This window comes from Schistocerca americana, chromosome 2, assembly GCF_021461395.2.
Source record: "Schistocerca americana isolate TAMUIC-IGC-003095 chromosome 2, iqSchAmer2.1, whole genome shotgun sequence".
In the NCBI taxonomy this organism is placed as follows: domain Eukaryota; kingdom Metazoa; phylum Arthropoda; class Insecta; order Orthoptera; family Acrididae; genus Schistocerca; species Schistocerca americana.
This window is the reverse complement of record NC_060120.1, coordinates 306156853-306181637: the sequence shown is the minus strand read 5'-3', so window position 1 is coordinate 306181637 and position 24785 is coordinate 306156853. Positions and strand designations below refer to the sequence as shown.

At 44.2% G+C, this 24785-nt stretch overlaps 1 protein-coding gene across 1 annotated transcript in view; it reads left to right on the top strand.

Annotated features, from left to right (window-relative positions):
- The window catches only part of LOC124593717 (sialin), a 415361-nt gene that overhangs the window by 354881 nt on the left and 35695 nt on the right, over positions 1-24785 (top strand). Inside the window, exon 9 of the mRNA XM_047132029.1 lies at positions 11636-11768. Coding sequence (XP_046987985.1) covers positions 11636-11768 — 133 coding nt within the window. The remainder of the gene's footprint in view (positions 1-11635; positions 11769-24785) is intronic.

The window sequence follows — 24785 nt, the reverse complement described above, 5'->3', positions numbered from 1 at the left end:
TGCCCACTGCTGAAGAGCAATTCGGGGATGGCGACTGCATCTTTCAACACGATCGAGCACCTGTTCATAATGCACGGTCTGTGGTGGAGTGGTTACACGACAATAACATCTCTGTAATGGACTGGCCTGCACCAAGTTCTGACCTGAATCCTATTGAACGCATTTGGGATGTTTTGGAACGCCTGTAACGTGCGCGTGGGGCACACAATACTCATTAAAGCCTGTACTATGGTAAGTGAGTGGGGTTTACCTTACGAGACAGGATTTTTGTATAGATATTGACCGTGTGTACCTGAATGGTGGCAAATCAGACTTACACCCACTCTGTAATAACAATGATACGTCAAGCAAGTTCGAAATGCAACTACACGTCAGGATGGACAAAAAGCAATGCAGAAGATGCTACCAATTTGTTAATAATACGGTCGCCAGCCTACTTAGGCATTAACTGAGTTTCTTCCCTGTACAAGTTGGTGTGTATTCATGCAAAACAACACGTAGTAACACTGCATAATATAGTAAATTTTAGAACCAGAAAATCTATTGAACTGATAGTTTCACTTTCTGTACTGATATGGAAAAACCATGAAAACATAACACTACACTATAATGTATACTGCAAAACTTCGTACTGTCTATTGATCTGATTAAAATCGGGCATAGGTTATCCTAGAAATAGCACTTTCGAGCCACACACAAAATGTCAATTTTGATAAAGATAAAACACTGATAAATTTTGACTTATATATTGACTTAACTTTTGCTGGTCAAACCAATGTGGAACACTTCAGAATTCAAATGAATAAAAAGGGGGAGGGGGGGGACCCTGAAACTGTTATGATTACTATATTAAAAAATTGATTACTGAAATTATCATGCGTTCAAGATTTCCAGTATATGAGTTACTACTCTTTTTATCTTATTTACTGCTCATTTAAATATCTTTATATCTGTCTCGAAATAATTAAACTTCATTACTATATCAATATTAAAGTTATCTTTCAACTTCGTTAGACCTTCGTTATTCATTTACTGGTTCATTAACAAAACAGTTCTTTAAACACCATTATAACATAGCTAGGTCTGCAAGTAATTATTGTTAACACCAAATTTAATTTTTCATTTCGGGACACTCGGATTGCACAACATTTGGAAAGGACCCTATCTAGGTTAGTTGTGAGGATAATTAAATGATAGGAAAGTTCTGGTAAAATTTAAGTTGTTATTGAATAGTTCACTCTCTGGCCATACGAATACAGTACTAAAAGTTTCAACCTGCTTGTATCGATGCGGCGGTCGGCGGGCGGCGAGATGGCGAGGCACAGAGCACACATACAACCCCAACTATGGCTCTTGACGTATCGGCACTTTAATTCTTCTTAGCGTCGCAATACTTTTCCTTTTAGTGCCTATGGAATTTTGCCATGCTGTGTGGTCGTTGGAACGACATACCCGAGGCTCAATGAAACTACGTCTTCCAGGAGAGCCTCCACGCTCCAGAACGTGTTGCTCAGACCAATGCCAAACTCCAACTACTACTGAGCCCGTTGTGCCGTGCAGTGCCCGCGTGCATTTTCCCGCACTCGCCTGCCATCCACCTTTTACCGCTCCCTTACAGACAGGGTATTCACCCGAGGTTTTGCATTCTACATATCCTAACACATTGCCTACGTATGGACCAGACGCACAGCTACAATTTTAAATATGTTACAACAGTTTCAACGTTTCTTACATTTCAATTCTGTTACAATATTGCTTGACATTTGACATAAACATTAATATTCACATTGAAACGCGTTTACAGTTTTCCTAACACAATGACATGAAACAAAAAAGAAATGAAATCAGAACATCAATTACACTAGTTTATCGAAAAATCAGAAGAAAAAAATTACTTATATGTACAATAGTACAGCGTCGTTGTTGTTACACGCCGACTTCGTCCCAGGTCTCACCGACCGACATCGATACCTCTCCTCAGTGCAGCACTCCGTGAAGAATGGGCTGCCATTTCCTAAGAAACCTTCCAGCACCTGATTGACCATATGCCTGCGAGAATGGAAGCTGTCATCAAGGCTAAGGGTGGGCCAACACCATATTGAATTCCAGCATTACCGATGGAGGGCCCCACGAACTTGTAAGTCATTTTCAGCCAGGTGTCCGCATACTTTTGATCACATTATGTATGTAGAACTTGTAATATTTACAAACGCTGCAAAAAACAAAACTCCATGTCTCACAAAAAAGTGGAAAATTTCGGAAAATGCTTATGGCGGTCTCTGCTGTGTTTTCCCTCATGTAGTCTAAAATCGGTCACTAGTTTGAAACAGCGGTCAGGAAATATCATCCTAGGTAGGCTATCCTCCGGGTACAACACTCTCCCCTTGAAAAACATTCAGTTCTGGAATGTCTCGTTCACACGCAGCATCCCACGGGGAGCTTCTGATTTCTGAATAAACATGTTATGAATATTTAACTTTCCGTTGAGATTAAACGTCTCTTCATGTCTGAAGGCGTCACCATGAAGAACATCTTCTTCACGCAACAGCCTTTCATTTTGTTGCTTGGCGTGTAAACCATTGCCAGAGACTTGCAGCTTACTACAGCCATAAATGACACGGATGCCATAACAAACATTTGCCTAAAAGTTTCGTCGCATGCATCACTGGAATTCGCAATTTATGGCTAGTCCTCCAAACAATTTTCTTAGCGCTAAGCGCGAAAGATTCTCTCATGGGTTCAGTTCAGTCACCCTTGGTCGACCAGTATTACTCCTCATCCCCTTACAAAGAGATTTTGTGCTTTCAGACTGATAGTATCATTTAAGGAAGATCGCGGTACCACAATCGAATGGCGTACACAACGCATGTTGAAGTGAAATCCCAATTTACTGTGTTCGGCGCAGTTTGTATATGGAGGTCGCATTTTTAGAAAGCTGTTGCGAAATGTGCTAAGGCATAAAGATGATCAAAGTTTGGTCCTAAAAGCAGCTGCTCACCCTCGCCGTAAACAAATAGATATATATATATATATTGTTGAAGGATGGGATTTAAAATGGTACTTGCACATAAATCTGTGGGGATAGCAGATATCACACTGAGCTGCTTTGCTAGATGTAAATCATCTGCGAGATCGTTCAAATGCATACAGTTTTACTCTGTGGCGTCGTTAAAAGATGTGACCCAACACGCTACTTCGTTATTTAAAGACTGACGGTAACGGGGATTAAAACCACGGACCTGTAGAATCTAAGACTTTTCCTGCTAAGCAAACTGACCTGTCGACACACGCGCTCTGAGGAGAAACCTGTCCCGCTTAGTCAGGACCTCGCGTGGCATCTTAATATGCGGAAGAAACAGGTTACAGATACACGGTATGCGGGCCCATGCCCGCCCTGCTGGTGCAAGCACATACCTACCTACATCGGTTAGGACAGTTTGTAGCATTACTATTCCATATCACTTTCACTGAGGAATAAAATGCAACAAAATAAAAATGTCTACGCTTTATCTTTACGTATACATAAGGAACGAAAAAAGTTTCCGTCCGAAGGTGGAACAGTCCAGAATCGGTAAGTTACGCGGGCAAAATCGCTGTGAACATTGAGGCAGTCGTCCCACCGACGCACCAGTCTGAAAATACCCGTTTGGTGAAATCCCGTATCCCGCTGCGTGGAGTCCGTAACTGTCTGTTGCACATCCTCGTCCGAAGAGAATCGTCGACCCTTCAAGGTCTTTTGTAAGGGACCGAAGGGGAGAGAGCAGGACTATAGAGCAGTTGATCGAGTGTCTCTCGCTTGCGTTGGCGTAACTGCGTTACGACATTCGCGATATAGGGGCGTGCGTTATCGTGAAGCAGCAGCACCCCTTGCTGCAGTTTTCTCGGGTGTTTCACATTAACACTATGCCGTCCGGCGACACCACAGTGGTGTCGTGCGCGAAATAGCGGTCAACGGCCGGCGACACCACAGTCATATCGTGAGCATAGTATCGCTCAGTGACCGGCGACACCACGTTAGTATCTTTTGCATTCTGTTGGTGTTTTGTTTAGGTAACAATAAATTAACACGTCAACAAGTGTTTTGTTTTTATAAGTCCTTGTGCCCTTTCATCATGGCGGACGAAAGAGACAATAGGATTATTTACAATGAATGCGCGGACGTCTTGTCTGACGTTCCGGCCGACTTGGCCGATTGGGAAGAAGACACTGGATATCAAAAAAATGAAAGTGAAGCAGAATCGTAGGACGATAGTGAAATAAGGCCAAGAAGAATTCGGAGAACGCTACGGTTGCCAACTGATTCGGCTGAATCAGACGAAGAAGACAGTGCACAGTGGTCAGACTTGATTTACCGAGGACCAATAATAAATTTGAAGGATCCTCGGGTCCAAACATATTTCCCAAAGATACACAGAGCGTCGATGACTTCGTACAATTATATATTGGGAAAGATCTATTTGAATATATTAGCAACGAAACCAAAAAGTACTACAGTCAAAATTGCAATAGAAGGAAACTGAATTTTTAAAATGCCAAATTTGTCGACGTTACGGGACCCGAACTTAGAAAATGGTTTGGGCTTGCTATCCTAATAGGAACTGTAAGAAAAGCAAGGATCAATGATTACTGGTCAACGAATCCGTTGATAGACACACCGATATTTCGCAAAACGATGTTCCGCAACCGATTCAGACAAGTATTATCATTTTTACATTTTTCCGACAGCAACAATAAACTGGGTAATGCCGCCCGGCTTGTCAAAGTGCACTTCGTAATTGATTATTTTTCCAAAAAGCTTAAATAAACGTTTGATCTAAGTCAAAACGTCTCAGTTGATGAAGGAATGATACCTTGCCGTACACGGTAAATTATAAAGTTTGCAATCCGTCGAAAATTACGAAATACGGCACACTCATTAGGATGCTGTGTGATTCGAGTACGGGATACATTTCCTCATTCAAGATAGATATATTCCGGCGTTGGACAGCCTCTAGCAAAAACAGTTATGGAACTATTGACCCCTTCTGATGGAAAGTGACATCACCTCTACGTGGATAATTACACTACTGGCCATTAAAATTGCTACACCACGAAGATGACGTGCTACAGACGCGAAATTTAACCGACAAGAAAAAAATGCTGTGATATGCTAATGATTAGCTTTTCAGAGCACTCACACAAGGTTGGCGCCGGTGGCGACATCTATAACGTGCTGACATGAGGAAAGTTTCCAGCCGATTTCACATACACAAACAGCAGTTGACCGGCGTTGCCTGGTGAAACGTTGTTGTGATGCCTCGTGTAAGGAGGAGAAATGCGTACCATCACGTTTCCGACTTTGATAAAGGTCGGATTGTACCATATCGCGATTGCGGTTTATCGTTTCGCGACATTGCTGCTCTCGTTGGTCGAGACCCAATGACTGTTAGCAGAATATGTAATCGGTGGGTTCAGGAGGGTAATGCGGAACGCAGTGCTGGATCCCAACGGCCTCGTATTACTAGCAGTCGACATGACAACAGGCATCTTATCCGCATGGCTGTAACGGATCGTGGAGCCACGTCTCGATCCCTGAGTCAACAGATGGGGAAGTTTGCAAGACAACAACCATCTGCACGAACAGCTCGACGACGTTTGCAGCAGCATGGACTATCAGCTCGGAGACCATGGCTGCGGTTACCCTTGACGCTGCATCACAGACAGGAACGCCTCCGTTGGTGTACTCAACGACGAACCTGGGTGCACGAATGGCAAAACGTCATTTTTTCGGATGAATCCAGGTCCTGTTTACAGCATCATGATGGTCGCGTCTGTGTTGTATTCGTCATCGCCATACTGGCGTATCACCCGGCGTGATGGTATGGGGTGCCATTGGTTACACATTTCGGTCACCTCTTGTTCGCATTGACGGCACTTTGAACAGCGGACGTTACATTTCAGATGTGTTACGACCTGTGGCTCTAGCCTTCATTCGATCTTTTCGAAACCCTACATTTCAGCAGGAAAATGTACGACCGCTTGTTGCAGGTCCTGTACGGGCCTTTCTGGATACAGAAAATGTTCGACTGCTGCCCTGGCCAGCACATTCTCCAGATCTCTCACCAACTGAAAACGTCTGGTCAATGGTGGCCGAGCAACTGACTCGTCACAATACGCCAGTCACTACTCTTGATGAACTGCGGTATCGTGTTGAAGCTGCATGGGCAGCTGTACACGCCATCCAAGCTCAGTTTGACTCAATGCCCAGGCGTATGAAGGCCGTTATTACGGCCAGAGGTAGTTGTTCTGGGTACTGAATTCTCAGGATCCATGCACCCAAACTGCGTGAAAACGTAATCACATGTCAGTTCTGGTATAATGTATCTGTCCAATAAATACCCGCTTATCATCTGCATTTCTTCTTGGTGTAGCAATTTTAATGGCCAGTAGTGTATTATAACAGTGTAGAACTTGTAGAGAAGTTACTTGAAAAGAAAATACGATTTTGTGGAACGATACGGCAAAATAGAGGAATTCCGGAAAATTAAAGCGCGCAAAAGTCAATGTGTTTGAAGCTTGTCATCAACGGAAAGGTGACAAGCGGCCGGCGACAAGCCAAGTAATCCGACTTAGCGCTGCCGGTGCCAAGCGAATAAATTTGTACGAGACGTGCGGACGGCAAAGTGTTACCTGCACGCCCTAATTTCCCCAGTGTTGCTCAGTGCCGTTATCCAGTGATGAAAGTACCAGATTCCTTGAACGCAATGGGCAATAGGCCCCTCTAGTCAAAGAACAGGCTAAGCATCACCTTTCCAGCAGATGGCTTTGGGACGACGAGACGATGAGTGGCACCACTTCGAGCATCGTCAACGCTTTACACTGCTGTTCCTAGTGATGGCACCAGATTTCATCGCCTGCAACAATGCGCTCAAAGAACATGTGACCTTAAACAATGAAATTCATCAAGTGTTTCAAGCAAAGAGTCATCAGGTTTACTTTTTGTTAGGGGTTCAAACCCGTGGCATCCACTGGCTGCAGAGCTTACGGCGGCCCAACTCTTGCCGGATAGTGTGTTGCACGTTACTGAAGTTGATGTCGAGATCTTCGCTGGCGCACGAATAGTTATGTGCCGGTCCGCCCTAATCGCATCGTCAACCGCCGGCTTGTTGTTATCCGTAATGGGCGAGACTGCCCTCCCAGACTGACCGGCGTCTTGTACCAAATCGCAACCAGCACGGAACTTGCCGCACCATTCCACAACGGTATTTTTCGACAGATATGCTATCTGACACACACATTCTCCGTTCTCCGATGGATGTCTAGCGGTTCTTCGGCAGCCAAGAAAAGAATAACAGCACGATGGTTTTGTTTGAACGCATTTGGTAATAACGTCGCCATAGTTTACGTTTCTTCATTTACTGCAAGCACGTCGAAAATGCCCAAATGCCACAATAATCCCTTTCTTGCATGTCGGTGCCTGTATACCCTACTCAGAGTCGCGCTATGTTGCACATACGCTGCAGCAATGCCCTCAAACGGAGACTTGTTGATTGTTCACGTCATTCCTTGGCAGATCTACATGTGTAACATTGACCTGCTCACAGTGAAATGCTATAATTTACGTAATATTTTCCAAAAGTAAACCAACCAAACTCACTGGATATCTGTGCTACACTTTCATGCACACCAATAACAAATCACATACCTTTTCTCTGCGTCTCGTTAACGTGATAAGCCATTTCTGGGACTGCATAAGAATATTATACGCAACATTCTGTGTTAAAAACTACGTGCTTCCTAACTTAATTCTTCCAGTAATTGTCGAAGTGATTGCCTGAGTGTACAAGGTCAATGTTTACTGTTCTTATGATCAAACTGCCTGGGTGGCTCCATGTATTGTTAAAACACCAAATTTTTTGAAGAGATCTCTTCAGGATGTTCTAGAATTAATACCTAATAACATTCTTATCGTAAGCTGAATTCCCAGAATTATTCCCTAACTAATTAGTGAGTGGGCATAAGCAGAATAAACTAGTTTATCTTTTTTAAACCACCTATTGAAATAATCACACGTAACGCAAATATATCTCAACTAAAGTGCTTCATCAATTCAAATGTATCTCAACGAAGGTGCTTCATTAATTATAGGCAGTGGGTTTTACAATTAAGACTATGATCTATCTGTAATTCCAACAACTTAACGGTTATTGGTGCTTCTGTCTCATGATTTGAGGAGACACGTGATAGGAAACACTAGCTACAAAAATTAATTACTGTTTTGTATGTACAAAGCCTTGCTAGAATTCAAAGACAATCAGTTTGCTTTGAACCACCTGTTGATGTTTTCAAATACTTTGTTTGCATGAAGGTATAGTAAGGGGAGTTTTCGTGACATCACAAACTTGAAACCGACGTCCCTCTTATTAGTTGCCTCAAACATTAGCTTCTGTTGGAAGTGTTTTGATAAAAAATGACAGAATGTGCTATTGAGGGTGTACTAATCATGCAGATTATATTCTGAAGTGTAATAACATTGCATTCGTAAGTGGAATCGTTCAAACGATATTTTCTTTTGTATAAATGAATTTTGTTTGTACTGTTTACTTTCACCGTTGCGATTTTGTTTCCGTGATTTGACTTTAGAGTTCCTATCAGTCCAACTGTGAATGGTCTTCGGGTGAACGCTGTGAGCAAGAAAGATTGCAAACCGACCAAACATTTCAAAATACACTAAAGGAAAAGAATGCAACAACACGAAATAATTAGTGTAGAATAATGAAATTTTGGGAACACATTTGTCTATGTAAGATGTTTAAGTGATTCACGTTGCAATATCGCAGGTTAACGTTAGCGCGAGAAAACGCCACTGCAAATGTGAAATACCGGCCGTTGTGGCCGAGCGGTTCTAGACGCTTCAGTCCGGAACCGCGCTGCTGGTACGGTCGCAGGTTCGAATCCTGCCTCGGGCATGGATGTGTACGATGTCCTTAGGTTGGTTTAAGTAGTTCTAAGTCTAGGGGACTGATGACCTCAGATGTTAAGTCCCATAGTGCTCAGAGCCATTTGAACCATTTGAAATGTGAAATTCAGATACATTAATAACCGGTGTAACCGGTTGAATGCAAGCGTGCAAACGTGCGTGCCTTGTGTGATACAGGTGCCGGATGTCAGTTTGTGGAATGCAGTTCCAAGCCTATCGCACTTGGTCGGTCAGTACAGAGACGGTTAATGCTGTTTTTGGATGACGCTAGAGTTGTCGTTGGATGATGTCCCGTATGTGCTCGACTGAAGACAGATCTGGTGACCTAGCAGGCCATGGCAACATGTCGACACTCTGTAGAGCATGTTGGATTACAACGGCGGTATGTGGACGAGCGTTATCCTGTTGGAAAACACTCCCTGGAATACTGTTCACGAATGACAGCACAGCAGGTCAGATCATCAGAGTGACGTACAATCTGCAGTCCGGGTATGTTGAATAACCACAAGAGTGGTCCTGGTATCATACGGAATCGCACCCCAGACCATAACTCCAGCTATAGGTCCAATGTGTCTAACACGCAGACAGGTTGATTGCAGGCCCTCAACTACTCCCTGCTAGTCAACACACGGCCATCACTGGCACCGAGGCAGAATCATTGTTCATCATAAAGCACAATAGAACTTCGAATTACCCTTCAATCAGCTCTCGTTGACAGCACTAAAGTCGCCAACAGCGGTGGCTGGGGATCGGCGGAATGCACGCTACAGTGTGTCTAGTTCGGAGCTGTCACTGAAGTAATCGATCTGTAACAGTTTGTTGCGTCACTGTGGTGCCAACTGCTACTAGAATTGCTGCTGCAGACGTAGTACCATGTGCCACAGCCATACCGCCGAACACGATGGTCTTCGCTCTCGGTAGTTCCACCTGTCCATCCGGAGCCCGAACCCTTTGTGATCGTCCCTCCCCTTAACCACTGCTGCCAGCAGTAATGTATAGCGGCTACATTCCTGCCATCTCATTCTGTAATATCGTGGAAAGAAAATCCAACTTCTCGTAGCACTATTACGCGACCTCGTGCAAACTTAGTGAGCTGTTGATAATGATGTCTTCGTCGCCTTAAATGCATTCTTGACTAAAATCAGCTCACTACATCCAGTCTCAAGGGTAACTAACCCTCACAGTCGTTACGGTGAATATTTAAAGCAAACCTGATTTGCATCCTCATAGTGGTGCCGAGAGAACCACTATTCTGTGACTAACGCGAGATTTGAGTAGATGTTATCTTTCAGATGCAGAAACAGCCTTCCAATTTTCGTTTATGTCGCACATTTCCTTGTTGGTGTTGGGATTTTTTCCATCAGTGTATCCTTTCAGCATTTTCCGGAAGAGAACATAGACCAAACATCAGTTTCATTAGTCCGTATCAAGGTAACTGCTATATTACGAACGAAGCCTCTTCACATAGCATGCTTCTTTTCTTGGTTATTCAGAAATTAAGAACAAGAAGGAATCGTAAACAGTACTCTGTTAATATTTTGGGGATCTCACATAGCGGTGCCGACTTCAAAGCTACGTACACCATAAATCTGTAGCGCCATTTCGCTTTATTATACCCCCAATGTCAGCTGCCTTTTTATCTCTTGACTCCTGTGCACCTCGTTACAGACTCCCTTACAGTGCCTGTTATTTTATTTATTTAATCGTGTCCAAGCCACAGACAACCCACATATTACTTATACACACAAATACAAATACAATACACATATGTATAAGTAAAACAAACCCAAAATGGGGAGTCACATTACAATATAAAGACCAACATAGTATATATATCATATCACGTCGCGCCAAAATTCAGCGCATTTAACTGCCACTGCCGTAGCGTTTGCCAGATCTTCTTTCCTGCACACTTCCCCCAAGTTGCTGCATTCCAGGAGGTGGTCCATTGTTTGGGTCTGTCCGCACTGGCACGTGTCCGTCCCGTCTCGGTATCCCCATTTACACACGTTTACGTTGCATCTGCCCACCCCAGTTCGTAGGCGATTGAGGGTTCTCCATAATGGCCATTTTAGTTCATTTCCAGAGGCCAGTTGTTCGTTGGGTGAGATTAGAGGTGCCTGGTCTCCCGTAGGCAGTGTTGCTTGCCATTTTGACAATCTGGCCTTTTGTTTTGAGGTTTCGAGCGGTTGAACTGAGGTGAGGAAACTCCGTTTTGATTTTAGACGTGTGTGTGGAGGGTTTTGTCCGAAGAGAGGATGGCGCTGGTCGCGCAGCTGCTTGAGGCGCTCTGCTTCGCTTGCTATAGCTCGTCTGATGTTGGGTGGAGCTATGCCACTAAGCAAATAAAGTTGGCTAACCGGGGTGGGTCTTAGGCATCCCGTGATTACGCGACAGGCATCGTTCAGCAGAGGATCCACTCGTTTCGCATGCGCTGATCTTTCCCAAACTGGGGCAGCGTATTCAGCAACCGAGTAGCAGAGTGCAAGTGCCGACGTACGTAAAGTATGTGGGTCGGCACCCCATTTTGTGGAGGTGAGCTTACTCAGGAGGTTGTTTCTTGTTGATAGTTTGCCCCTGACCTTGTCTACATGATGTCTGTAAGTAAGTGTGCGATCAAGGGTGACGCTTAAATAACAACAGCTGGGAAGATACGTGAGCGCTCGTGTGTTTCAGAACGGGCTGCTGTCCAGCTTGCCGTACCTGGGCAAGTACCTGTTCGCCGTCGCCATGAGCGCGCTCGCGGACCACCTGCGCCAGTCGGGCCGCCTCAGCACCACGGTGGCGCGCAAGCTCTTCACCACCATCGGTAAGTGCCTGTCGACAAGCCGAGCTAATCTGGGACTGTGCCCTCGGATTCTTCCGCGTTGTCATGCTTCAGTAAAATCTTCTCGGTTTAAAAGTCGCATCACTCGGAATGAAACACTCGAAACCTGCCATGATCACCAGGAGTTACAATCGCTGGCTGTCGGGGCTGTTAAAGTTTTCTGTTTATATACTGTGTGCTCCATTTTAATCCATAATGGGAAATAACTCGGGATAGAAATCAGATACGGCAAAATGTTTTAATAAAGTTGTAGGTAGCAAAGATGGCCACGCATTGCTACTGTTGGCCGTGACCTTGATTTGCAGGCTAAAGCGATTTTTGTAATGGAAACCCTTATATTTGATTTAAAATTTGAAAAGAACGTAAGATTTTACATGTGAAATTAAAGATCCTGGCAAAGGTAAATTAAGGTTGAAATGGTTCAAAAATGGTTCAAATGGCTCTGAGCACTATGGGACTCAACTGCTGAGGTCATTAGTCCCCTAGAACTCAGAACTAGTTAAACCTAACTAACCTAAGGACATCACACACACCCATGCCCGAGGCAGGATTCGAACCTGCAACCGCAGCGGTCGCGCGGTTCCGGACTGAAGCGCCTAGAACCGCATGGCCACACCGGCCGGCTAAATTAAGGTCAAATAAGAAAACATACGTATGTTTTTGGATAGAGTCCGCCTTTAGCAAAACACAATTTTGTTTTTTAACCCAAACATGTTTCACTGCAGTTGCAGCATCTTCAGTGGGCTTTTATTTTTCATCTTTTTACCACATGGTGTGGTTTTTCTGATGTGTTGTGTTTCTACAGTGACTGTTTCGTTCCACAGTTTGTCATCTGCAACCACTTATACATTTTCTTGCTATTCATCTTCATCACTGTCAAACACGATGTATTGAGTTGAGTTACCAGCTGGTAAACAGTCACAGTGACAGTGGCAACTCAGTATATAGTGTTTGACAGTGATGAAGATGAATAAAAAGAAAATGTGTAAGTGGTTGCAGATGACAAACTGTGGAACAAAACAGTCACTGTAGAAGCACAACACATCAGAAAAATCACACCATGTGGTAAAAAGATAAAAGCCCACTGAAGATGCTGCAACTGCAGTGAAACACGTTTGGATTAAAAAACAAAATTGTGTTTTGCGAAAGGCGGACCCTATCCAAAAACATATGTATTGTTAAAGCAAACACGGAAAAAAAGAGCTTCAACCCCAAGATGATTAAGCAAACATATCTTTAGTTCTAGTAGGGATGAACTAGAAATAGAGGAGCGATACAGAAAAACATAAAATTAGATACAAATTGGAAGGAGATAAGGGGTCACATGTCATTATCAAAAACTATGATCTTAGGGGAAAATTATCAAAGGTCATTCGAAGGTTGGGTTTTGTTTCATGGACCACTGTTTGTGAAATCGGATTTGGAAAAGGCGAAGAGAGGTTTGGACTTTAAGTTTTAAGTAATGTGTTTACTGGCAAGAATAAATACGTCAAAACATATAAATATTATTTTTACATGTGCAAGACAGGGTAAACATAAATAAAGCGTAGACCATTGGTTTACAAGTCGTTGAGTGAGTCCCCTCACTACTCATTCCTCGGGATGCTCCTTCCAGTTTGTATCTAACGTTGTAAGTTGCTGTGTCCCTTCTCTATTCCGAGTTAATCCCTTATAGAACTAAAAACGTACGCTGGTGAGTCAAAACAACATGTCCACTGCCCACTGCGACATTGCATATCGCCTGGTGGCGTTGCGGGCATGTGACGCGGTAGCAAAAGTATTTAAGCGGAGCAGACACGGACGGCGGATCACCATAGCGAAGATATTGGTTGCAAATGGGGAAATTAATTGACATAAGTGACTCTGAGAAAGGGCAGATTATTATTACGCAGAGCCTGCGAACGGGTATCTCCAAAAGGGCGAAGGTGGTCAAATGTTCACGTGCTACTGTCGTGAGCATCTACGGAAAGAGGTAGAAGGATAGTGAAACTACCAACAGGCGCTAAATGGTAGGACATCCACGACTCTTCACAGAACGTGGGGTTCAGAGGCATGTCTGCCCTGTAAAGTAGGATAGAGGGTGATCTGGGTATCTCTGCAGAAAAAGCACAATGCTGGTGCACGCAGAAGTGTTTCGCAGCGCACCGTTCATCGGACATTGTTAAACATGGAGCTCCGCAGCAGACCACCCCTACGTGTTCACATATTGACCCAACGACATCGTCAGTTATGATTGCAGTGGGCATGGGACCATCAGGATTCGACCGTCGATAAGTGGAAACGTGTCACTCTTCTGGTGAATCAAATTTTTGCTACATTAGGTCGCTGATCGACTCCACAAACGCCGCCATCGAGGCTGGTGGGAGCAGTATTATGCTATGGGAGACATTTTCCTGCGCTTGCAAGGGACCTGTGGCACCTGCGAACCACCTGCTTCCCATCGTGCTTGATATCTTCGCCGACGGCGACGTCATCATTCAGCAGTATAATTGTCCGTGTCTCGGAGCCAGATCCACGCTGCAGTGCTTTGAGGAGCACTTCGAGATCTCGGTGACAAAATTCGCCTGATGTAAATCCTATGGAACCCATCTGGGTCGCTGTCGCGCGCCATCGCCACGTACGAAAATCAGTGGTCCGTTATTTACGCGAATTACATAACCTGTGCGTAGATATCTAATGCTACATATATGCACAAACCTACCAACAAACTGTCGGATCCCTGATAGGCATAATCTGGTATGTATTTCGTTCCAAAGGCGGACAAACAAACTTTTGGTCATAATGTTTTGGCTCATTAGTGTATTTGTTTATTTGACCTTCATTGAACCTTGCGATGACCTCGAATGTTGTTGTTCTGGTCTTCAGTCCAGAGACTGGTTTGATGCAGCTCTCCATGCAACTCTATCCTGTGCAAGGTTCTTCATCTCCCAGTACCTACTGCAACCTACATCCTTCTGAGTCTGTTTAGTGTATTCATCTCTTGGTCTCCCTCTACGATTTTTACCCTCCACGCTGCCCTCCAATACTAAATTGGTGATCCCTTCATGCCTCAGAATATGTCCTACCAACGGATCCCTTCTTCTAGTCAAGCTGTGCCACAAATGTCTCTTCTCTCCAATTCTATTCAATACCTCCTCATTAGTTACATGATCTACACATCTAATCTTCTCGAATAATGTATCATTTTATACACTATTGGCCATTAAAATTGCTACACCAAGAAGAAATGCAGATAATAAACGTGTATTCATTGGATAAATATATTATACTAGAACTGATATGTGATTACATTTTCACGAAATTTGGATGCGTAGATCCTGAGCAATCTGTACCCAGAACAACCACCTCTGGCCGTAATAACGGCCTTGATACGCCTGGGCATTGAGTCAAACAGAGCTTGGATGGCGTCTACAGGTACAGCTGCCCATACAGTTTCAACACGATACCACAGTTCATCAACAGTAGTTACTGGCGTATTGTGACGAGCTAGTTGCTCGGCCACCATTGACCAGACGTTTTCAATTGGTGAGAGATCTGGAGAATGTGCTGGCCAGGGCAGCAGTCGAACATTTTCTGTATCCAGAAAGGCTCGTACAGGACCTGCAACATGCGGTCGTGCATTATCCTGTTGGAATGTATGGTTTCGCAGGGATCGAATGAAGGGTAGAGCCACGGGTCGTAACACATCTGAAATGTAACGTCCACTGTTCAAAGTGTCGTCAATGCGAACAAGAGGTGAGCGAGACGTGTAACCAATGGCACCCCATACCATCACGGTGGGTGATACGCCAGTATGGCGATGACGAATACACGCTTCCAGTGTGAGTTCACCGCGATGTCGCCAAACACGGATGCGACATCATGATGCTGTAAACAGAACCTCGATTCATCCGAAAAAATGACGCTTTACCATTCGTGCACCCAAGTTGTCGTTGAGTACACCATCGCAGGCGCTCCTCTCTGTGATGCAGCGTCAAGGGTAACCGCAGCCATGATCTCCGAGCTGATAGTCCATGCTGCTGCAAACGTCGTCGAACCGTTCGTGCAGATGGTTGTTGTCTTGCAAACGTCCCCATCTGTTGACTCAGGGATCGAGACGTGGCTGCACGATCCGTTACAGCCATGCGGATAAGATGCATGTCATCTCGACTGCTAGTGACACGAGGCCGTTGGAATCCAGCACGGCGTTCCGTATTACCCTCCTGAACCCACCGATTACATATTCTGCTAACAGTCATTGGATCTCGACCAACGCGAGCAGCAATGTCGCGATACGATAAACCGCAATCGTGATAGGCTACAATCCGACCTTTATCAAAGGAAACGTGATGGTACGCATTTCTCTTCCTTACACGAGGCATCACAACAACGTTTCACCAGGCAACGCCGGTCAACTGCTGTTTGTGTATAAGAAATCGGTTGGAAACTTTCCTCACATCAGCACGTTGTAGGTGTCGCCACCGGCGCCAACCTTGTGTGAATGCTCTGAAAAGTTACTCATTTTCGTATCACAGCATCCTCTTCCTGTAGGTTAAATTTCGCGTCTGTAGCACGTCATCTTCGTAGTGTAGCAATTTTAATGGCCAGTAGCGTATTTAAAATTTTCTGCCCTTTTCAGATCTTAAATTAAATATCAGGTTTTCCATTTTAAAAAATCACATTAACCTCCAAATCACATTGAAAATAACGTTCAAGGTCACGGCCATTAATAGCAACGCATAACTCTCTTTGATACCTCCAACTTTTATCTAAACATTTTTGTTGTATCCCATCTCTACCACGAGTTATGCCCCATTATGGATTAAAATAGTCCATCCTGTAGATGCCACGGCAGCGTTTGGAAACATCCAGAAAGGGCTGAAGTGGTGCATGTGCAGAAGGCAAGTTGAGAAGCTCACAGCAGCACCGGCCAACGGTGGGACCGAGGTCCACGAGAAATACGGGCCTCGCAATGAACTTGTGACGTCACACTTCGCGAACGCTCGGCTCCGTGCAGGGCCCCTGGGAAATGAATATGTAACTGAAAAGGTATCCACTAAAAGTATTATCTCTGACATGTGCTTTCGAGAGCTTGTATGCATTTAAAGCTCAGTCAAGAATTATTAAACTCGTCTGAAATAGTTACTCGATCCCCGACGGAGACGGCTGCTGATACTCAGACTTGCAGAGTCACGTCCTGTGAAATACGCTCCACGGCCTGTCTTTCTCGTGGGCCTCGCGCGGCACCGAATGACGTCAGGGGGTGCGTGGGCCGGCGCTAAGTTTGAAACTGATGCTCCCGCCTCCCTACAAGCGTCAAGCCTATGTCTTTGCTTTCGCTCAATGCCCACAGCTCGCCTCCATGTAAGAGTGTACTCCTGGTCTCTGTGAAACTTGTTGCTTTTTATTCTAATTTCGGCTGCTTCTTTTGTAACAGAATCCCAGTATGATAGTGTCTGAACCAAAACTCTCGGCTTTCCAAATTTTATTTTATGCCCAATTAGCCACGGAAGACAAGCGTATGGTGTCCCTGTAATGTGCTAGCATTTACGTAGGTTAAATTATTCACACTGTTGCTGAGCATTGTGCGTATCATTAATGACATATTAAACAAATGGAACTTGAGCAGTTGGCCTTGGCTGAACATTGTTTAGTAAGCAAGCATAAGATACAATTTGAAAAGACGTGAGTTTTGGCTCAGCCACTATCATACTGGGATTCTGTTACAAAAGAAGCGCTGAAATTAAACAGCAACAATTTTAACAGTGACCAGCGGTACACATTTAGTAGGTCATGGGGTAGGCATTGGACATTGAGCGAAAGCGAAGAGGGAGGCTTGACGCTTGTAGGGAGGCAGAAGTGGCAGTTTCAAGCGTGGCACCGGTCCATCGCTCCATCTGACGTTGCTCGATACCGCTGTAGGCCGCAGTTGATTCTGCTCTACTTGCTTTCCGCGTATACGTCACTCCGCTCTCTCTGGAAGGCTCCAGATGCTGTCATTGCATCCATGCAGGGTGTCTCAAACCTTCTGGATCAAACAGAAACAGGTTAGTGTGCAGAATGAGATTTTCACTCTGCAGCGGAGTGTGCGCTGATATGAAACTTCCTGTCAGATTAAAACTGTGTGCCGGACCGAGACTCGATCTCGGGACCTTTGCCTTTCGCCGGTAAGTGCTCTACCATCTGAGCTACCCATGCACGACTCACGCCCCGTCCTCACAGCTTTACTTCTGCCAGTACCTCGCCTCCTACCTTCCAAACTTTTCAGAAGGTAGGAGACTAGATACTGGCAGAAGTAAAGCTGTGAGGACGGGGTGTTAGTCGTTCTTGGGTAGCTCAGATGGTACAGCACTTGCCCGCGAAAGTCAAAGGTCCCGAGTTCGAGTCTCGGTCCGGCACACAGTTTTAATTTGCCAGGGAGTTTCAGGTTATAGTGGGTCCACACCCGATTATACTGATTGTGTAAAAAATATACACAGCATACACCGCATAACAAAAATTGTTCAAAGCGACGACCGCCAGTCGTAGTGCATGTACGGCAACGGCGGGTACAGTTCTGTCGCACTCTCACAAATATCCCGGGTGTATGTTGTACACTGGAACAGGCAGCGGGTGATAAACAGTGTATGCCCTCGACCACCCAGCACTCATACTATACACAACTTAGATCATAGCACTTGTGTCATGTAAAGACCGCACGCATCGCACCTTAGCCTGTGCCACACCTGGTGTCAGTTGTCCATAGCATCAGAAAGCTTGTGATGTGTCCATGGTGAGCTGCGTTACTGTGCATGCCGCGTAGTCAAAGAAGGAACGTTACTTGTCACGAGAGTTGGAAGCCATGAATTTAAGATACGATGCGGCAGGATGTAGTGCCCGTAAAGCAGCACGAATGTACAGAGAACGCTTTCCCAACAGACGTCATGCTAACTGAAGAAGTTTACCTCTGTGGATAGCAACTTACGAGAGACGGTGTCGTCCACGCCGCAGAGAGCCGGCCAAGGTTCCTGCCAGAAACATCCGAATACAAGACTTTGGTGTTGGATCGTGTGGCCGACCACAGAGTAACTGTCAACTTGCCCGTAAAAGGGACACTTTGAAGGACACAGTATAGAGTACTGGTGGAACATGTATTCCACCCCTATCATAAAGAACGTGTTAAGCACTGGGACCAACGGATTTTGAGCCCCACGTTCACTTCTGTCAGTTGCTTATCCAACGCAGTGCTGTAGTGTTGAATTTCGTACAGTTGTATTGTTCATGGATGAGGCCCCATTCACCCGTAATTATGTTTTCTACAGCCGTTACGCCACGTCTGGAGTGAGGACAATCCCCACGCCACCCACATCGATGGCCACCAGCAACGATTCTCTGTCAACATATGGGCAGGCGTTGTCCAAGATCACCTAATAGGACCTTATTTCCTGCGCCCTCGTTCGACTGGTCCACATTACCTGGTGTTCCTGCGAGATGTGATGCCAGAGACTTTCCCCTTGTTGTCCACGAAATGATGTGGTTTCAACACGACAGTGCACCAGCCCACTTCGAATTTTAATGTCCGCGAGCACCTGAACAACACTTAACCTCATCGTTATATTGGAGGGAGAGGTCCCGTCCCATGCCCAGCGATCGCCGGATGTACACCTATGGATTGTTTCCTCTGCGTTTACGTCAATACGTTCGTGTATGAGACCACCGTAGAAATACATGACGACCTGCTTGCTACAGTCCAAACTGCCTGTCTCCTGGTACAAAAGGGATGTTTGAGAGAGTGTGGCAGAACTCCATGCGCTGTTGCCACGCATGCACTGAGACCGGCGGGCATGGTTTTAAAAAATTACTGTGAGCTATCTTGTTGTTATGCGGTGTATGCAGTGTATGTCCATAACACAATAAATACGCATTTTCGACCATTGGTTCACTATTTCAATATAATCGGCGTGGATCCACTATCACCTGTTTCAATTTCACCCCGAAAGTTTTGAGACAGCCTGTATAAGCAGAACACCTTGCCAGCCCAGGCAGTCAGTGATTTCAACTTCTGATGACGTTCGCGGAGACAGATTAGATTAGATTAGATTAGATTACTACTAGTTCCATGGATCATGAATACGATATTTCGTAATGATGTGGAACGAGTCAAATTTTCCAATACATGACATAATTAGGTTAATTTAACAACATACTTAAGTTAATATAACAACTTTATTTTTTTGTGTTTTTTTATTTTTTTATTTTTTTTTTTAATATTTTTTTTCTTAATTTATATCTAAAAATTCCTCTATGGAGTAGAAGGAGTTGTCATTCAGAAATTCTTTTAATTTCTTCTTAAATACTTGTTGGTTATCTGTCAGACTTTTGATACTATTTGGTAAGTGACCAAAGACTTTAGTGCCAGTATAATTCACCCCTTTCTGTGCCAAAGTTAGATTTAATCTTGAATAGTGAAGATCGTCCTTTCTCCTAGTATTGTAGTTATGCACACTGCTATTACTTTTGAATTGGGTTTGGTTGTTAATAACAAATTTCATAAGAGAGTATATATACTGAGAAGCTACTGTGAATATCCCTAGATCCTTAAATAAATGTCTGCAGGATGATCTTGGGTGGACTCCAGCTATTATTCTGATTACACGCTTCTGTGCAATAAATACTTTATTCCTCAGTGATGAATTACCCCAAAATATGATGCCATATGAAAGCAATGAGTGAAAATAGGCGTAGTAAGCTAATTTACTAAGATGTTTATCACCAAAATTTGCAATGACCCTTATTGCATAAGTAGCTGAACTCAAACGTTTCAACAGATCATCAATGTGTTTCTTCCAATTTAATCTCTCATCAATGGACATACCTAAAAATTTGGAATATTCTACCTTAGCTATATGCTTCTGATTAAGGTCTATATTTATTAATGGCGTCATACCATTCACTGTACGGAACTGTATGTACTGTGTCTTATCAAAATTCAGTGAGAGTCCGTTTACAAGGAACCACTTAGTAATTTTCTGAAAGACAGTATTGACAATTTCATCAGTTAATTCTTGTTTCTCAGGTGTGATTACTATACTTGTATCATCAGCAAAGAGAACTAACTTTGCCTCTTCATGAATATAGAATGGCAAGTCATTAATATACAATAAGAACAACAAAGGACCCAAGACTGACCCTTGTGGAACCCCATTCTTGATAGTTCCCCAGTTTGAGGAATGTGCTGATCTTTGCATGTTACGAGAACTACTTATTTCAACTTTCTGTACTCTTCCAGTTAGGTACGAATTAAACCATTTGTGCACTGTCCCACTCATGCCACAATACTTGAGCTTGTCTAGCAGAATCGAAAGCTCGAGTATTTTATTCGAAGTGACGCAGCTTGTAAAGTACGAAGGTTTTATTGATTAATGTGGGATTGTCCTGAATTTCCTGCTGAAAATCCGGCTCTCGGTTAAATCATTTTAGAGATACGTAAAAAACCATATTACATCCAAATGGGTATTTAACGCAATATGTTCTTTTCAGTAAGCTAGTAGTTACACTCTTTTATCTACAGTGTGTTACCAAACGTTATCGACAAACTTCGATGGGTTATAGAGGGTTTCTTAAGGAACAAATTGAGGACAGGAAACGGCGCTCGGAAACGTCATCCAAAGGCGCTACAGACATCGAAGTTACAGGCGCTGGCGCCTGCCATTAGGCCACCCCTACGGCAGTAAACGAAATCTTTAGGCTAGGCGCAAATTGAGACGCGTATAGCGCGTGCGGCGCGACGCAGCGCAGCGCGCATTTTTGTAACGCCACAGGTTCAAGTGGGACCGCGCAAATTGCGACGCGACGCGACTGGAACGCGACACGCGCCTGCGCCAGGTCGTGCGGCGTTGTGGTTGTGCCACAGTTTCTCGAGCCGCGCGTCGCGCGTGCCTCGCCAGCACCGTGGGAAATATGAGGCGCGGAGCGGAAAAGTAGCCCGGCCACATGCTCACATCGGAACGGCGCGTATTAGCAGTGGTAGTATTGCCAATACGATAAATTTTGCCTTACTGTGTACTGATTTTTATTGCCTTTGGGTAGTGTTTCGTTTTTCGCCATTTAAACGCTCCAGCTTTCTTCGTTAGCACGTTATACTTTTCTATTATTTACATCTGCATAGTTTTGTTTTGTTTTTCTTCTGTCAAGAAAAATGTATACTTCAGTAACTGATGAGCCATTGGCCGCTGGAATTGCACCATATGCCTCCGTGATGTTTTCAGATCGCAAGAAGGGACAGAGGGTAGTGAATAAGGAAGCAAGGTATATTATAAAATCGTGTGATTAAGAATCAAGGCAGGAAAGTAAAGCAAGGTTATATTCTCGCTGCCTAGTAAGCTAGCGTATCTGTTACAAAAATTTAGAAAGGGATAATCTCCACAGGTGTGATCCCTTTGTGCTTGTGGTAAAAAGCGTCCAAGATCTGAAGTATAGAAGTTTCACTGTGATTACTCTGATATGGATGTAATAATGTAATACGACACACTGTACTACATGCATGTGAACAACGTAAGCTAGAAACAGTCGAAAATCAGTCACAAATAACAATGTTTTAATTCGTTCGCTGTGATGAGAAAAAGCATTTCAATTGTTGCATGCACATTATCAGCAGTAATAAACTAATTATACAATAACAGGCTACACAAATGAAGAAAATGGTCGGTATTATTACGAAAGTAGGAATATCCTAAAAGAGAGTTATGATTAGATATATTTAATTTGTTGAAATGTGCTGCTGACAAAGGCAGATCTACTTTCATGACAATGTTTTTCGAACTCCATTTCACAAGGCACACATGGCTAGCTTGTGCATCCCTGTCGCGCGCATTATCCTTCGCTGCTGACAATACATTGACCATTGTGTTGTGCGACAGATCAATTGTTTATTTTTCTCAATAACAACTATTTTATTCGCGATCACACATTGTCAGTTTGGCAAGCCCTAGGTGAGTAAACAGTACCTGGCATGTGCCTATCATTCCGCCTGAAGGAACGTTCGTCATTATTTTAATACTGATCAGATCAAGAGAAGGAATAAAATCCTTTGGCAAGTTTCCATTCCAGTCGCTCAGTGTTAAAATTACGATGGGTTACGGGGATTCCACCAAAATTCCAACAGAATTGCCAATCTGTTTTTGTGTCAGTTGTTAACCTTTTCTCATTCGAAGAAGCATCACCATTTATGAGTAAAGGCCGCATTTCTCTTGGTGACTGGGTTAATTGTACTTCCTTTGTCACAATGTAATTTTCCAAACTCATCTCACAGCAGCTATTGAGACAGAATTCCGAAATGGAGGGCCTCATTAAACAAGTAATTGGCAATCACAGAGCTCAATAGCTTACGAAAAACCTCATAGTATCGGTTTGCAGTAACATAAAAGAAGAAATTTCATGTTTATTTTCATACTAGAAAGTTCTTGTTTCGCTAGCTGTCGATAACTCTTAAAAAATTACAGTCACTGGAGTGAAATAAATAAAAAAAGAAGTGTAAGTAGTGATATATCGCCATAGATAAGAAAGTTCCGTGTGTTTAATAATTGGCAAAACACTCTCCTCCATTCGCCAAACTTTCGTTTCGATTTCTCGAGCGGTTTAGGAGATACGAGAGATGTTGCGAGTATTTCATTCTCGCGGGCGTGAGATCGGAAGTGAGCGCGCTACATGGGATCCATTTTCTCGAGATCGGAGGCAGATAGAGATCTCCTCCCAAGTCTAATCAGAAATTCAGCATGTTAGCTAAATTTCATACGCAGCAGCATATGGTGTAATACGCACCAAACGCAAAATCATAGCGACCCCTAATTTTCGTTGCAAACTTTTTAAGTTTTGCGTAGTGTCTTACTAAAATGTGTACATCACAATAAGAATGGTCATTAGCGAGTTGATGGGCACTTCGTCACGAATCTGACATATAACGCTACAAGTAAGGCAAAAATCATATTTTTTAGAGAATAGTTTCTGTAAAATCGTTTGAGAAAGATAATAGGTTGCGCGCGCTTCGGTTCAGTCAGCGCAGAGCTTTGCCAGTCGGCGCGTGCGAAGTATGGACCCGCGCGACTCGTGCGGCACGTGCGTGTCGCGCTGTAGTGTCGTGTCACGTCACAAGTGCTATACGCGTCTCAATTTGCGCCTAGCCTAAAACGCTGACGGACCGCAGTCGGAACACCTCCCAATGTAGCAGGATTCTGGACGGTAGAGAGCGCGTCCAGGCCTGTCACAACAGCTCTAGACACCGCCAACAGCAGTGGCGGCAGAGTGGAAAGGTACACATACGTGGTAGATACATAGCGCTCATTCGTAGTTTCTCTCGTGCTGTTGCGCCGCAACATGGAGAACTTCACTTGGTGCGAGCAGCGCGATATGCATTTCGTTTGTATGCGTCTACGTGCCGTGATATCCAAACATGCATCAGCCACACCGTTCTACGTTTGCGGCTATTCGTAAACGTCTGGATGAAACTAGTGGTTCCAAAGGACGTCAAAACGGTGGAGGTCACTTGTGAAGTATAAGCACGCTACAGTTTGAGAGGACGTTTAGAGAGATTCGACGCAGGCCCATCCAGAAACACGCGGTGGCACACACGTTGCAAGGCAATTGGGGATGATTCCTGAGGACGGAAGGCATTCATTCCGTTTTCAGGAGGCACAGGCGCAGATGGAAATGACATTGCTCTGCGTGTGGAGATCGGGCAGTGATTTTTGTAGCGTTAGGCCACCCATCCGTATTACGCTACATATGTTTTTTTCCGAATGCTGACGGACGACCAAGCGGTTGCATGCGTGGCAACTTTCCAGACAACGTTGACGCGCGATGACTGCATGAATGGGACTTTCTTTTCGTCAGTTGCGAGGATGGATGATACCTGGATACCGAAATGAAGTGCCAGTCAGCTCAGTGGAAGCAAACAACCACACCACCACCAAAAATATTTAGGTTAGTGGCCATGTTCTGGGACAGCAATGGCGTAATCCTTACTCACAGTATACCGAAGGACAC